Below are 16,757 nucleotides of genomic sequence, written 5' to 3' on the forward strand. Positions count from 1 at the left end.
GAAAGCAACAGGTCTGGGGGGAAAAAAGTTCCTGGGAAAAAAAGTTCCTGGTAAAAATGTTCCGGGTAATTTCGGTGGAAACGCGGCATAAGTCTTAGGTACGTCTAAACTAATGGTACAGTATACCTGTTCTATGCATGTTACCCAAACTATATTTTAGGAGGCTGCTTAAATCCCCTTTATGGCATGACCTGCAGTGAACAGCAGCTTTTGAACCCTTCATACGCTTGTTTGTGTATGCGCGTGTTTGTATGCATGAGTATATTTGTTGTGTGTCTCAAGAGAACATAATTTGTACATGCTCATAGGAGCACCCCACTGGATGTGATAATGAGCTGCTCACCCGAGATTTCTCCCTGTGCATCCTTAGCCATCTCTAAACAGGGAGTTGAACCTGTTATGCCTTCCTCAGCTTGAGTGTGTACAGGCATTATTTACAGATTATCACTTGGTCAATGACTCAATTGATTGCACACTGAGAATTTGTGCTGAAGCCTATTTTTAAAATGTATTCCCCATTTAAGATTCATTGTCACTGAAGCGGACTGTATTTTTTTAGTTGCCCCTTTCACTTTTTAACATTAAGAATAATTTTTTATGCACCTGCACATGTTTGACATACTGTAAAAGGCCAAGAAAATGACCTAAAAAGGATTTCATAGCTTCAGGGTTCAGAATCTCAGAGCTGGAGTAAATTGTTGTTGCTCAGTGGTTGCTCTTTCATAACTCAGGAGACGTAATGGACTTGCCGCATATGTGTCTTTAATTTAGGTCAACAATTTGTCTCCATTTGGCTCCCGAAATAATAGAGGAGAATTGTTTGAGTTGAAACTAAACATATTCAAATATCTGTCTTTTGTCTGCAAAAACATGACAATGATGAGATCTTGTCTGAAATCTAAAGGAAACGAATGAGATAACTACAGTCTTCCACAGGATTTAATATTATTGCTCTGTAGAAGAAAAACTGAGATATTAAAGACAATGCATGTCATTTTCCTTAAGGGAATTTTCACTTTGTTCTACTCTAATCATTTGTTTTTTATAGAGGAGATTTAATTGCAAGAACTACAATGCTCACCAGTTCTGACCCATAAAAAACTTTATAGCAACAGAATGCATGCTAATGACATCACAAATATCCAGCCAATATTATTGCCTTTTATCAGACAGTGAGGTTAAAACAGAAGGGGGATGGGAGCTCCAGTGTGACTTGGAGATTGTGGTTGCTGATACTGGTGTGTAAATAGTGCTGTTGAAGCTCTGGCAAGCTTTAATAAAAGGCTAATCTTTGTTGTTTATAGGTTATGGGCTGTTTTTAATCTTCTTACTGTTTTCAACTTACCCTCATGACTCACGTGACTGCAGGGTATCATCTCTTCTTAGACATATTAATACACACAGAAAAACACCTACAAATGCAATGAGTCACATATGATTTTCCATACTATTCATATGAAGGCGAGTCATTTGATAATGCAGACAAAAAGAGATTAGCAGGCTAAAATAAGAAGATAAAGGAAAAAGTTATTCTGTCATGTCTTAGCTTCACACCAACAGTGTGGCTGTAAGTGACCAGTTTCTCCTTCACAAATAGTGTGTATATGAGACAACATTTATGCAATATTTAAAAGGATACTCCACACCAAAATGAAAATTTTGTCATTAATCACTTACCCCCATGTTGTTCCAAACCCATAAAAGCCTTGTTCATCTTCGGAACACAATTTAAGACATAGACTGTCAAGTAAATAACACTGTCAAGGTCCAGAAAAGTATGAAAAGCATCGTCAGAATAGTCCATCTGCCATCAGTGGTTCAACCGTGACATTATGAAGCAACGAAAATCATTTTTGTCTGCGAATAAAACAAAATGAATAACATGAGGCTAAGTGATTAATTTTCATCCAAAATTTTCATTTTGGGGTAGAGTAACCCTTTAGGCATACTTCATTGTAATACCCAAAACTGGCTCACAACTTGTTGCCACTACCATGCTTTGCTTTAGAAAAAGTCAAAATGCAATCTTTCAATATAATGTTTTAGTCACATTGCCAATACTGAACTGAGTTACTCCAGGCTTTTACCATAAGTGTCCTTCTTCTTTCTACTCCCCCAAGGAGTCTATGAAGAGATTTTTGAGAGTTGCTTTGTCCAAGTTTCTCTTTCTCAGCCATAGAGCTCTGCAACTCGGTCACTGTTTAGGTTTTGTTCATTTCTCTGACAATTGTCCTTCTTGTTGAGTTATTTGGTACGAAAGCCTCTTAGTTGGCTTGGTAGAGTTAGGACTGTATCATGTTTTTTGCCATTTTTTTTGTAACAGATTTATATTGTTCTGTGGGAAGCATGTTTCCACAAAGGGTTTTAGCAAATTACAACAGTGGTATAATCTCTTTCTCACTGTCACAAATAAAAAAAAAAATATTGTCAGTCATTATGCTTTACCTAAACCTGACTCAAGTGTTCTTTGTTTCTTGATTTTCTAAAGATATTCAAATACCCAATTTAATTGTTTAGCTGATAGTTTATTAATTTGCAAGTTATTTTTAATAGGGGTTTTAGTGTAGTTTTCTGTCACGATAATTAGACTTTGTTGGGGATTTTTAAGGGGCATTTGTCTTACCAACTTCTTGTTTTACTGGTTATTGCATGACATGTTCCACAAGATTTCTGTATTTCTCAACAACCCTCAGCCCTCTCAGCATTACTCATTCATTTACTACTTTATACTGCCTTGTTGACCTAGCAACACAGGTAAAGCCATTATTATGCAATATCTTGACATTCACTACTCAGCAGTAAGTATAAAGGTATAGATTGTATGTAGATGATATGGCTGACAATGTAGTTGTCTAACCAGGGTTTCTGGTGTAAAGCATGTTTCTACAAGCATTTTAGCTAATTACATCAGTGGTATTATCTCCTGCTCACAGTCACAGATAAAAATGTATCGTCAGTCGCTATGATTTACCTAGACCTGACTCATCACTTTTTTTCAAGATCATTCTCTGTTGGCCTCACTTTAATTAATCCTGACGATGCACCTACAGTATAAATTAAAGAAGGACTCCTTAGTGGGAACTTTATATACAGTGCCACTGTGCATTTCATCAGACTTTTAGTGCAGTTGTCTTGGTTTAAGTACCATTGTTGGATTTCTCTTATAGTTAGTAGATGAAAATTTTACAAAGTATGAATGATCTGTCAAGCCATCACTACAATGGTATATCCAGTGTTGATTAATATGTACGAGGACATAAGATACAACATTTTCTTTACTATGACGGCTTTTTCTTATGTTATAATGGTGGATTTCTTGTTTCCTTTTTTGTTTTTCAGATCTTGGCCATCATTTCTATTCTATTCATCGTGCTCTCCACTATCGCTTTGTCTCTTAACACCCTCCCAGAGCTGCAAGACACAGACGAGTTTGGTCAGACAACTGATAATCCCCAGCTGGCCCATGTGGAGGCGGTGTGCATTGCTTGGTTCACAATGGAATATCTTCTTCGCTTCCTTTCCTCACCAAACAAATGGAAATTCTTTAAAGGTCCTCTCAATGTCATTGACTTGCTGGCCATCCTACCGTATTATGTCACCATATTCTTGACAGAGTCCAACAAGAGTGTGCTGCAGTTTCAAAATGTACGGCGAGTGGTGCAAATCTTTCGAATCATGCGGATTTTGCGCATCCTCAAGTTGGCACGTCACTCCACTGGTTTGCAGTCTCTGGGCTTCACACTACGACGGAGTTACAATGAGCTGGGCCTGCTTATCCTATTCTTAGCAATGGGAATCATGATCTTTTCAAGTCTAGTTTTCTTTGCAGAGAAGGATGAGGATGACACCAAGTTTAAGAGCATCCCTGCCTCCTTCTGGTGGGCCACTATTACCATGACCACTGTAGGATATGGGGACATTTACCCCAAGACACTTCTGGGTAAGATCATTGGTGGTCTCTGCTGCATAGCAGGAGTTTTAGTTATTGCCCTACCCATTCCCATCATAGTCAACAACTTCTCTGAATTCTACAAGGAGCAGAAACGCCAAGAGAAGGCCATAAAGAGACGTGAGGCTCTAGAGCGAGCCAAACGCAATGGCAGCATAGTGTCCATGAATGTAAGAGAGGCATTTTCCCGTGGTGCAGAGCTTCTAGATGTGGTGGTCAAGGACAAGGGTGAGAGAACCCAGGACAACCACCTCTCACCCAGTCGATGGAAATGGTCATCCAAGCGGGCAGCTTCAGAAACCAGTTCTAATCGGTCCTTCAACCCAGACCAAGGTTCTCCTAGCAAGGCGAGAGCTTCTAGTCCACAAAGGCTTAATGCACAGAAACTAGAAGAGATGTACAACCAGATGGCAAAGACTCAGTCACAGCCCAACCTGAACACCAAAGACAGAAACTCATCCAGAGCAGGCCGTAGAAGGGATGAAATTGAACTGGAAGCCTTGCCAGGTCAAGGAGTTGACCCACTGATTGGGGGTCGTGAAGGGGTGGTAGACATGAAAAGTTTGTCAAGTATTGACAGTTATATCAGCTGTGCAACAGACTTCCAAGAGAACCCACGATTCCCCTACAGTCCGGCAGGAGGTCTATCCTTCCCAGAAAGCTCTCGGTTCTCCCACAGCTCTGTTTCTGGCCTCTCTGGTCGGGTCAGTGCTAATCCAAGCCTGCAGACCACCTTGGAGCATGAGACTATGCTCACACCACCATGTTCTGGTGCTAAACCTCTCAACAACGAGGGTTTACGGCAACAAGGACTTCTTGGAAACTCTCAGAAAATGCATTCGGTTAGGGTGAATTATCGCAATTGTGGGGAGGCCAGCCCATCAGGTGGTGCTCTGTCTGATTGCTCTATTCTATCTGACCACTCCATCCTAAGCCCAGAGGTGTCAGTCTACACAACAGCCAGCAGCAGGACTCCACCTAAGACACCTGAGAGAAAGGCACTCACCCCTACAGTCTTCACTTTTCATGACTCATCTATCAGCAAGTACATCGATGCTGACACAGATGATGAGGAGCTCTTGCGTGAAGGTGGCCCATCGGAGTGTCTACTGGGTGGCCTGAGCTCTAAGCCTAGGCTTAGTGGTTACCAGGGGGCAACCAACCACTTGGAAGCTGCCCAAAGGCTGCTAGGTCAAAACTGCCTATTCCCACTGGGAAGTAGCCCAAGTTCTGGCCATGAGAACCATGTGGCTTCAGAGAACTCACGAAGGCCTAAAGGGGACAGGGGACATTCCAGCATTTTTGATAAGGGCCTCTGAGGCCTCAGGGCCGTGAGCTGGACTCCAGAGGAAAGAAGGCCAAGTTCAGTCAAGGACTTTGAAGAAAGCGAAGACTAATATACATTGAAGAATAATTTTCCAGGCACCTAATCAGGGGGCCAACCCTGGTGACTTTATGCGGGAAGGTTCACTGGAAGACAGTGGTCATATTACATCTTTAAGGAACAGGATCTTGAGGATGTACCACTGCCTACACCTCTTGCCCCTTTTCCTCTTCTAACAAGCCTGCATTGGTGCATTGCAGGGGTAAGATCAGCCAGAGTAGATCTGGTCTACAGTTGCTGAAGCATAAATAGCTTGAGGCTGAAAACTTAACAGATATTTAAGCGCAGATGTGTTAAAATCAAGGTAAATCAAGGGGGACAGTCCGCCACTGCCCACATCAGCTAGTCACTGTCCAGGGCCCAACTCTTAAAGATTAGCATTAGAGACATGTTATACCTTGTTTACTAGTGCACCCATACCCTGTCTCCTAATAAACTGGCCTTACTTAACTGCAGTTATGGATCTGCATACAGTATGAGTGTTTATGTGCAAGCATATTTGAAATAGGGAGGGCTGATGGTATAATGTGCACGTATAAAATAATTAACATTCCTGCACACAAGCTCACTCTTCAAAATATATTGGTGTGTGATTCTTTTTGAACGATTTATTTTTATATAGACATGAACATTATCAGTAGAATACTGTCACACATTTTTCTTGTCATATTCACCAGTTAGAATAAACTGTTAATTGTTTCATCAGAAGAGAGTTTAAATTTACCTCCCCTCCTTTACTTGTTTCATCTTTAAATCTCTGTCATTGTATTCTTTGTCTAATTTCGTTCCAGTGTGCTCTTTTTATTGTGTAACACACAAAAAATAATATTTTGAAATATATGTGTTGTTTTGACCCAAATATTCTTCAAAATATTGTCTTTTGTGTTCCGTAGAATAAAGAAATACATACAAGTCTGGAACAATAAGAGGGTGAGTATATGACAGAATTTTATTTTTTGGGGTTAACTCCTTTTAAATTTCAAAAAGTGTTATTAAAGAAAATGACAGAAGATGCACTTCATGCTGTGCTTACAAGTGTAATATTTTCTTGCAAAATATGTTTATTATTGCATTTTTTTTATTATGTAAAAAAGTATGTAGCACATGCGTATTGGCATACCTCACCCTGTTGTAACCAGATATTGGTATATGATGGAATGCTAGAATAAATCTGACCAAGATAGAACTTACAGAAATACGTCAGGTCAATTTAACATTTCAGTTAGAATTACCAATTTCATAGAAGTAGCTGCTGTGTCAAACATAAATATTTCTGAATATAAGAATAAATATATATTTCTAAAATATTTTCTAGATGATCATACAAAGTGAGGGAGATGGTCTATGGAAAATGTTTATTTTAAACAATTTGATTTGATTAAAGGTTTTATGGGACCTTTTGTGTCCTTAGTTGTTATTCAGGCTAAACACACATTATGTGACCACACTAAGACCACCAGTTAATCCCAAGCATTTATCCTTTTGATAGAGAGCTCTGTAATACACTACATAATGCATGGCCAGGTTTAACTCCAAATTTGATACAATCCTTTCACACTGCACAAACTTAATACCCTTGAAAGATTAGATCCTTATCTCTAACATTGCCATCCTCATCATTCTGTAACCATATACATACACATAGCCCAGCATGTATTCACAGGTATGTAGACAATGTCCTGAAGATGACTATATCCAGTTTCCATGGTGACCACAAGCCCTCCCTGCTAGTGCTCATATCCAATTTGAAAACCAGGATAGTGAGGGCTAAATTAGATCAAAATCATGCACTCAATTGCATCTGTGTCAACAAATACCATCACTAAAATCACATTGTCAGAATATACTTGTCTCTTAGAACATGTATGTGTGTGCATGTGTTATCTGGGGAGTGCAAAAATAATGGGGGAAACTCTGCCTCTCCTAAGACTTGTGAGTGTGTGTATGCTTCCATCCTTGTCTCAACGATTTTAGCTGAGTTGAACTGAGGTGTGAACGGAATACCAATTTCTGCAAGAGAGCGGGAGGAGGGCGTGTATGGGAGGAAGATGGAAAAAAATTAGAGGGATCTTTACTCTCCCCTCAATAAAGAATCATCTATGAATGTGCACTGCTTACTGTAATGGTGGGAAAGGAAGCTGCTTTCTGAGTGCTAAAGTCCCTTGCTCTACTTGTGGTCTTTTATGTGGATATTATATAATATCCATGATCTGTCGGGTGTATGGTCCACATTTTATGCTCTATTCATTCAGTAGATTCATATGGATAGAACATTAGTGCTAAAATGTGACTTTACTTAAGCCATTGAAAACTGTGTTTCCTTTATCTGTTAGGCTGTGCCCTAAGGTCAGTGTCAACCCTGTCTTTTTGTAATGATCCATGGGTGAATCTCACAAAGAAATGACATATTTCATTTTTTTTTTTTTTTATGACTTGGAGCAGATTTTCATCCATTCAAAATTCTATATTGAAATTTTTTTTCCCAAAATGTTCAGTACTACAATATATCTTCATGATTTCTTTTTATATATATATACTGAATATATATATATATATATATGCATACAGTGATGGACAAAAATACTCCTGCATTTCTCTCCAATAATGCACTACTTCTTCCAGACAATTGTTGTAATAAAAAATGCTTTTGTATTCTCATGTGTATTTCTTTTGTTTGTATTGGAACAACACAAAAGAGCAGAAAGAAAAAAGCCAAATCTGAGACATTCTACACACTCTAAAAATGGACTGGACAAAATTGACACCCTCAACTTAATATTTGGTAGCACACCCTTTGGAAAAAAAATGACTTCCTGTAACCATCAATGAGTTTCTTACAACTCTCTACTGGAATTTTGTAAAACTCTTGCTAACTGCTCCAGGTCTTTCAGATTCAAAGGGCTTCTTCTCTGAGCTTTTGTTTTGAGATATCTCCACAGGTGCTCTATAGGACTTATATCTGGAGTCATTGCTGGCAACTTCAGAACTCTCCAGCGCTTTGTATTAAACCATTTTTGGGGTGCTTTTTGAAACATGCTTTGGGTCATTGTCCCGCTGAAAGACCCATTACCTCTGACGGAGATCCAGCTTTCTGACAATGGGCCCTACATTGTGCCCCAGAATTCTTTGGTAGTCTTCAGATTTCATAATGCCATGAACACAGTCAAGACTTCCAGTGCCCGAGACAGCAAACCCAAAATATCAGTGAACCTCCACCATTTTTGACTGTAGGGACAGGGTTCTTTTCTTTGAAGGCCTCATTTCATTTTCTGAAGACAGTAGAATGATGTGCTTTACCAAAACGCTCTATTTTAGTCTCATCTGTTCACAGGACATTCTCTCAGAAGGATTTTGGCTTCCTCAGGTATGTTTTGGCAAACTCCAATCTGGCTTTTTTTATGTTTCTGTGTCAGCAGCACGATCCTTCTGGGTCTCCTACAATAGTGTCCCTTTTCATTCAGATGGCGATGAATAGTATGATATTTTAACTGGTTATAAGTGTCATTTATACTGTATATTGCCAGCACCTGTGAATTGATACAGGTGAGTTTAACTAAAAATTAAAGGAGCAAAACATGCTTGAAAAACAATTATTTCTGAAGATTCTGAAAAGGTGATAATAATTTTGTCCGGTCCTTTTTGTGGAGTTTTGTGTAGAATGTCTCAGGTTTGGCTTTTTTTTTTTGCTTTTTTTTTGCTTTTTTTTGTCGTTCCAATACAAACAAAAGAAATAAACACAAGAATACCAAAGCATTTGGTAATTGCAACAGTTTTCTGGGAGAAATAGTGAATTTTCTGTACACATATACAAACACACACACACACACAATTAATTTGTAATAAAAGTCACAATAAAAATAGAACGATTTCACTCTACATAAATACCAATACCATACTAAAAATTAAGGGGAAAATATAAAATAGATACATTTTGGGGTATAAAAGTCAGGGGGAAATTTGTAATGTAAAACATGTTTCAATCCAAAAAAAATCTTACTAGTTGATAATACTGGTTTCATATTTTTTATGCAATATGTATATTTTTTTATTTATTGATTTTTGTTGAAATACATGCCAGACATGTCCATGACAGGTTTTGTGAGATTCACCCCCATATAGTCATTGTTAATTGCTCAATCAGAGATTAGCATATGTTGATATATGTTCTGCATATGTCATTCTGTAAAGTCCCACAGAAACACTTGCATTGCAGTGTGCACAGAGCAGTTACAGAGATGAGAGCAAATTATATATTATTGATTATTTTGGGGATATTTTTTGACACCAGTCTACAAACAGTGATGACAATCAGTAATTTTAGTCCAATGTCAGTGTCTTATTGTATGGCTTGATGGAATTAAAGGTGTTTTGTCTAAAATACCCACCCACACAACAGTGCAGGATTCAATAGATCATGGTACATTTATAAAATCCTTCAAATTAAGTGATATTAAAATTTCCTCACAAACGTGTCAAACTGTGATGACCTGATGATGTTTCCAGCATCAACAGTGACACTGTTTGAAAATTCAATGTGTTTTTTTTTTTTTTTTACAGTAACATGTATTATTAGATAATCAACACTTTGACTTTTAATTCAGTTGATTATTAATGAGAGGATTTGTGAGGATTTATGTAACTTATTTCAACAAGAAAGCACAAATAAGATTTATTTGATTTTTCTTGTTTTCTTATGAAATTGTACAATAACAATGGTAACTAGAAGTATGAAATTTAGGAAGTATTTCATGATTAAAAGATATTACTGTAAACGTATAGAATTTCCAGGGAACTAAACAAAGAGAGCACTGTTTACAATCCCTCCCTTTCCCAAAATCTTCTATAATGTTGTTTGTAGGTCTAAAGGCTGTTTGTTTTGTAATCTTTCTACCTGTTGACTTTCTATGCCGTTGTTTCTGTATGTGTTATGTTGTTCAATGCATGTTGTACCTCTGAAGCTGTAACTTGTTCTATATGTGACAAAAAGCCAGTTCCTTGTCTTGTATAGGAAAAAGAGCCAAAAATGTGTCAAAATGTCCTGAAATCTTTAGATTTCTGCAGTCTGAAGAAGAGATCCCTCTCCCCACTGGTTGGCTGGAAATCAAATAAATGATACAGATGATTAATTTGACCTATTATTCTGTGTTTATTCACATGACTTTGAATGGTGTATCCCTACAGGCCCCTACAAACCAGAAACCTAACACACACTTAAAAAAGTAATTTGTTCTAAAGAAAATCAAAAGTAATCTCTGCTATGTAAAGTGATGCCATGAAATTCCTTCTTTTTTATTTAAACACTGGATAATTACTGCTTAAAATTCATTACTAATGCTGAAAGGAATAATTCACCCAAAAAAAATTAATTGATGTGGATAGGTTTGGAGCACTACATCACTGCTCACCAATGGATCCACTGTACAGTGAATGGGTGCCATCAGAATAAGTGTCCAAACAGCTGATAAAAGCATCACAATAATACTGGTTTAGAACCTTTTTCTCTTCACATGATGTTATTCACAAGATGTGGATATTTTTTGTGGATTATTGAGGTGTTTTTATCAGCTGTTTGGACTCTCATTCTGACGGCACCCATTCACTGCAGAGGATCCATTGGTGAGCAAATTAAGCAATGCTAATTTTCTCCAAATTTGATGAAGAAACAAACCCATCTACATCTTGGGTGGCCTGAGGGTGAGTAAATTGTCAGAAAATAATAATTTTGTGATTGAACTATTCCTTTAATCTATGATGGCCATTACCATTAATCTTTTATGAAAAAATGGGAATAGACTGTGACTAATATTGCATTTTTTTCTTGATAATGAACTGTAATAAGGTATCAACTGAATCATTTGGCATACAAGCCTAGAGCTGATTTGAGATACCAAAATAGTTTCAGCATATTCTGCTCACTACTTTAAATGTGAAATTTCATGACCCCGTTTAGACTGATTGAAGTGTGCAAGTTAGATCCAGAGAAAATGGTGTACAGTAGGACAGGAACAGGAGTCTCGTCGACGGACAGCCCTCTGCTTTGAGAATTCCCCACGGCCTGCCAGTGCAGAGACATGCTCCTAAGAGCGAAAGAGTGCGAATGTGATGGGAAAAGATGATAGAGGAAGGCAGATAGAGTAATGGGTATCACTCTGGCTGCTGTCCTTGAGCTAGGTTAACAGTTTCAACCCTACATTATAATTAATACAAGCATTAATACAGGCAGTCGTAGCCTAATGGTTAGAGATTCTGACTTGTACCCAGAGGTTGCGGGCTCAAGTCTTGGTACCAGTAGAGATTGTAGGTGGGGGGAGTGAATGACCAGTGCTCTCTTCCACTCTCAATACCATGACTGAGGCGAGACCCTTGAGCAAAGCACCGAACCCCTAACTGCTCCCCGGCACCGAAAAAAAAAGGCTGCCCAATGCTCTGAGTGTGTGTGTGTGTGTGTGTGTGTGTGTGTAGGTGTGTTCACTACTCACTGCTGTGTGTGCACTTGGATAAGTTAAATGCAGGGCACAAATTCCTTGTATGAAACACTATACAAGGCTACGGCTCATTTTATGTGTTGGTTACTATAAAATATCATTATAGTATTACTAAAAATTTTATTTAACCTAGATAAAACAGGCAGTTGCTCTCTTTTTTACTAAAAGGCTCTAGAGTGCTCCAAATGAGTGCACAAGTCTTAAAGCAGTACAAGATGTTTTATACACAAGCTTTTGAATATTTATAGATGTGTCATGGTTCCCTCTAGTGGCCAAGATCTAGTCTTGAGACCTTAAATTACTTGGAAAAGCCTGGCCTACTTCATTAAAAGATTTTAGACTTGTCACAATATTTTTTTAATGGCTTGTCTTAGTATTTTTATTTTTTTAGCTTGTAATCTATTACATAATGAATAACCGCTCGATATACAGCTAAAGTACCTAATGATAAAGCTACATCTTGTCAACTACAGTTCAAATACTTCGTGAAATCAATACATTTATTCAGCAATGATGCATTAAATTGATTGAAAGTGACACTAGTAGTTTCTTAAAGCACCAAATAAGCATATTAGAGTGATTTCTGAGGGATCATGTGACACTGAAGGCTGCTGAAACTTCAGCTTTGCGTCACAGGGATAAATTACATTTCAAAATTCAAAATGAAAACTATTTTTTAAATAAAATAATATTTAACAATATTACTGCTTTTATTGAAATGTTATTAATCGAAAACAGTTCAAATTTATTAGTTTCACAATATTAATCATTTTACTTTATTGATGTGATTTGTGATATCTTTCACATAAAAAAAAAAAAATATAGTAAAAGAAAACCGTTTTTTTTTTTTTTTACTTTCAGTGTTGGATTGTCACATCTTACCCTGTGATGTTGTCAAAAATCTTCCTCTTTTTCCTTGCACTTCCATAGTCAACCTTGGTGAGGAGAGCTGGGACTGGAAAATAATAAGACGGAGTAGGTCAAAGATTATGGAAAAGAGATATTAATGCATATGTGCCCCCCATACTTCACCTGCAGTCTCATAAGAAAGTTCAACTCATTTTCAAAGGCACACGGTTGCCCAGGATAACAGGCGACATTTAGATTGCCGCTTTAGTGCCTAGAGAATATGCACTGACGAAGATGATTACAGTTCATCCTTTGATTACAGTCAGAACCAGTCTATCTACTGATAATGTGATTATATAAGATAAATATTCCCTCAGATAAATGGGATGTAATGTGTTCTGTGGAGTTCATCCAAGAGTAACAATTCGATGGAAAAATAATGGTTGTATAAATCATTTTAAATACATTTGTGTGACTACCAGGTGCTTTTATTACGGGTATAAGGGTTGACCTCAGACTTACTGAGATACTATCCATTGTTGATTATGAAATGTTACATTTGTTTTGATGGATGGCAAATTGCGTTGCTTAAGGACATCTCGTAGTGCTGTAGATTGCCATACCTAGTGATTGTAGACAGGGACCGTGCTGGTCGTGATACTCCACACAGCCTGCGGTCCGATGCAGAGAGGGACAGGGTACACTTTCATCACGTGCTTCCTGAATCACCTGTCTCTGTCTGGTGCGTATTGTGGGTTTACACGGCTCCAGACAGCAGGAACACATGCTCCATTCGCTCATAGTGGCAGCTAAAGCGATGAAATCCACAAATATGATAATCAGCAGCAAGAGAAATAAAGGGTTTGTAACATAAATTTAATTTTCATTCAATTTTTTATATTTGTTTCACGCAAGTCTAGGTTTTCGTGACTTTTCTCCACCCTCCCTCTGAAATTTTAAACTACAGAGTCTTTTTTGCTGTTGCTGTTGTGCCTTTAAGGCTTCCTTGCATGTTAAATGAGCTTTAGTGTCTCCAGTGTAGTTTTTAACTGAACCATTACACATTACACTGTGACAGGATCACAGAACAATCTCCACTAAAAATATGTTTGAAAGCTTTTGTCCTCCAGTGTGTTAAATAATAAAAAAGCAGACACATTTGTAAGGTACTACAGTGAGAAGTTTTCAAAGCCCAGATACTTTCTTTTGTATGGATGCATGCAACAGTTTATTGCTCACAACACTTTTCACATTAAGTACTAAATTTATATCATTGCTCACAATTAGGATTTATTTAAACATCAATTACTCACAAGACTAAAGTAAAGTAATATATATATATATATATATATATATATATATATATATATATATATTTTCCCAAATGCATTCATATAAAATCTTTTTTTTTGTGTTTTTTTTTTTTTTGAAAACTAATACTCTTATTCAACAATGATGTATTTATCTGTTTAAAAACGTATTTATAGTACATATACAATATTAGAAAATAATATATTTCAAATAAATGCTGTTTTTCTGTGTATCATGGTTGCCTCATAAAATATTAAGCAGTAGCAAATCAGCATAAAATGACTTCTAAAAGATCATGTGACACAGAGGAAAGGAGTAATGGCTGCTGAAAATTCTGCTTTGCCATCAAAGGAATAAATTAAATTAAAATGTAAAATATTTTCAAAGAGAAAACACTTCTTAAAAAAAACACTAAAACTCTTAATATGTCTTAAAATATTACATAAAAGATATGCAAAACTGTTTTGATGTTAAATGAGTTTTCAGGATTTATATATATATATATATATATATATATATATATATATATATATATATATATATATATATTATATTATATTATATTTTCAGGAAAAAAGGGTTTAAATAAATAGCTCTGGATAAAATCTAATGAAATATAGCATCTGAAAAAGATAGAATTATAGAAACCTCGACAGGCAAGGTCATAGTCGTGAGAAAAGTCTGATGTCATCTTGCCTGGTGGCAGTAACATTCCCCATAGGAGCGATCTTTCCTCAAGTCTTCGGTAATACCTGACTGGTTTTGTCCAATGCAACACAGCCCCATATCCTGACAACTTCCTTCGCTCTGGGACACCAGCGTTACCAGCAGAGCTAAGTCAAAAAACATCCATGAGTGTCTGGAGCTGCACGCTGACATGATAATGAGCAGCCTGAATATGTTGCTCCCCTCATCTGAAGAACTCATGCATGTAATTGACTTCTACATCTTGCTGCACCTCTGAGCTGAGCTGTGACATTTACTGGGCCTCTTTAAGAAGACATGCTGCATGCTGCACTCATGCTGCAGATCTTGGTTTGACAATTTTATTTGAATCATGGCACTTGTAGTTCACCCAGAAATTAAAATTTGCTGAAAACTTACCCAAAGGCCAACCGAGATGTAGATGAGTTTGTTTCTTCTTAAAACAGATTTGGAGAAATGCAACATCACTTCACTTGCTCACCAATTGATCCTCTGCAGTGAATGGGTGCCGTCAGAATGAGTTTTCAAACATCTGTTAAAAACATCACAGCAATACACAAGTAATCCACTTGACTTTTAACAACAATTAACATATTGTAAAGTGTAAAAAACTGCAAGGCTGTAAGAAACAAATACATCATTTAGTGGGGTTATACCGTCAACTATTGTCAAAATATCAGTCCATAATCCATAACACTTCCTTAAGTGGGAAAAGTCCATCCCTTTGTTTGCTCTCACATCAAAATCTACCAACATATTTGTCTACAAATGTTTTGGACTGTTTTTGCTTGTGATCTGTGCATGCTGAACTGGGTCAGATAGTGATGTAGGCCTAGAAATATTCACCGTGAAGCTTACACTGCATGCAAATTAATGTTTCCTGAGGGAGGGAAAGTTGTACTATCAATGATTTAAGTTTCAGCGGTAAGAAAAACGTGTTTCAAAGCTTGTCGTTTGGCAGAACATCGCTATAATATGGGGATAAGGCCTGTTGGGGATTATATGTATTTTTCATTTTAAACTAAAACTGCTTGAAATATGATTTTGCTCCAAATGTATAAAGCAAATTGTTTTGTCAGAGTGGCGGTATTTTACCCCGACTGTCTTTCAGTTACAACAATCCTAAAACTCGACTTAAGTAACTTACTTTTCGCGACATCTCCGGGGATCCCCGGCTGTTTTCAGAGACTTGTGAATCCAGTTCACTCATCAGTCATTACAGACTCGCTCTGAATGAATCAATTGAATCAGTGAGTTGTTGACTCGAGAACAACTGCGATCGGATCAGTGGAATTTGTGAATTAATTGTTTGGTGCGATTTGTGAACCGAGTGAACCGAGTTAATCGCTCTTGCGTCTCGGGACACGTGATGATTTCTTCATTTCAAAGCAGTAACTGTATGTTGTTGTTGTTGTTTTTAAATGTAACGTTAAAAAGTACGATCTTTGGAATGTAGTGAAATAAGAGTTTTTCAAGTAACTTATCTGTAACAAAGTAAAAATACTTTATTACTGTACACTGCTGTTTCACTGCAGCAATAGTATGGACAGAATATTTTAGTCGGAAGAAACGACTCGAAGTTAAAAATTTCTTGATGGATTTGTATACAAACATGCAGCTTTTCACTTCCCATGATGTTAATTGATGGACTGGAGTCACATGGATAACTTGTAGATTTCTGTGATGTTTTAATCAGCTGTTTGGCACCTGTTTCCTGCAGAGGATCCAGCAAGTGATAATGCTAAATTTCCCATAATCTGTTCTGATAAAGAAACGATTGTTCTACATCTTGGATGGCCTGATGTGAGTAAAACTGCAGCAAATGTTCCTTTAAAGGTGCGGTGTGTAAATTTTAGCGGCATCTAGCGGTGAGGTTGCGAATTGCAACCAATGGCTCAGTCCACCGCTCACCGCTCACCCCTCCCGAGAAGCTACGGTGGCCCACACAAGTAAAGATGTCGTCTTTACACAGGTAAATTAAGGAATTATATTTACTTAATCATTCAAGATGTTATTGCAAATGTTAATGTAACGTTAATATTCATTGTGTCCGTGTTTTATTCGTAAGAACAAC

General features: G+C 37.3%; 2 protein-coding genes across 7 annotated transcripts in view; one reads left to right on the forward strand and one right to left on the reverse strand.

Moving 5' to 3' along the window:
- Window positions 1–8,316, forward strand: part of LOC113050313 (potassium voltage-gated channel subfamily B member 1-like) — a 33,765-nt gene extending 25,449 nt beyond the window's left edge. For all 6 annotated transcript variants that reach the window (XM_026213155.1, XM_026213159.1, XM_026213157.1 and 3 more), the window contains one exon: window positions 3,340–8,316. In XM_026213155.1, the coding sequence (XP_026068940.1) occupies window positions 3,340–5,268 (1,929 nt within the window). In that variant the 3' untranslated portion in view covers window positions 5,269–8,316. The remainder of the gene's footprint in view (window positions 1–3,339) is intronic.
- A 130-nt stretch (window positions 8,317–8,446) lies between these two features.
- On the reverse strand, window positions 8,447–15,114 carry LOC113050317 (somatomedin-B and thrombospondin type-1 domain-containing protein-like). The gene is made up of 5 exons (XM_026213163.1): window positions 15,083–15,114; window positions 14,627–14,811; window positions 13,291–13,476; window positions 12,701–12,773; window positions 8,447–10,427 (listed from the first exon to the last, which is right to left on the reverse strand). The coding sequence occupies exons 2-5, from the start codon at window positions 14,688–14,690 to the stop codon at window positions 10,304–10,306; spliced, it is 447 nt and encodes a 148-aa protein (XP_026068948.1). The 5' UTR covers window positions 14,691–14,811; window positions 15,083–15,114; the 3' UTR covers window positions 8,447–10,303.
- Between the last annotated feature and the right edge of the window lie 1,643 nt (window positions 15,115–16,757).

The sequence above is a fragment of the Carassius auratus genome, chromosome 31 (assembly GCF_003368295.1).
Source record: "Carassius auratus strain Wakin chromosome 31, ASM336829v1, whole genome shotgun sequence".
Taxonomy (NCBI): Eukaryota; Metazoa; Chordata; class Actinopteri; order Cypriniformes; family Cyprinidae; genus Carassius; species Carassius auratus.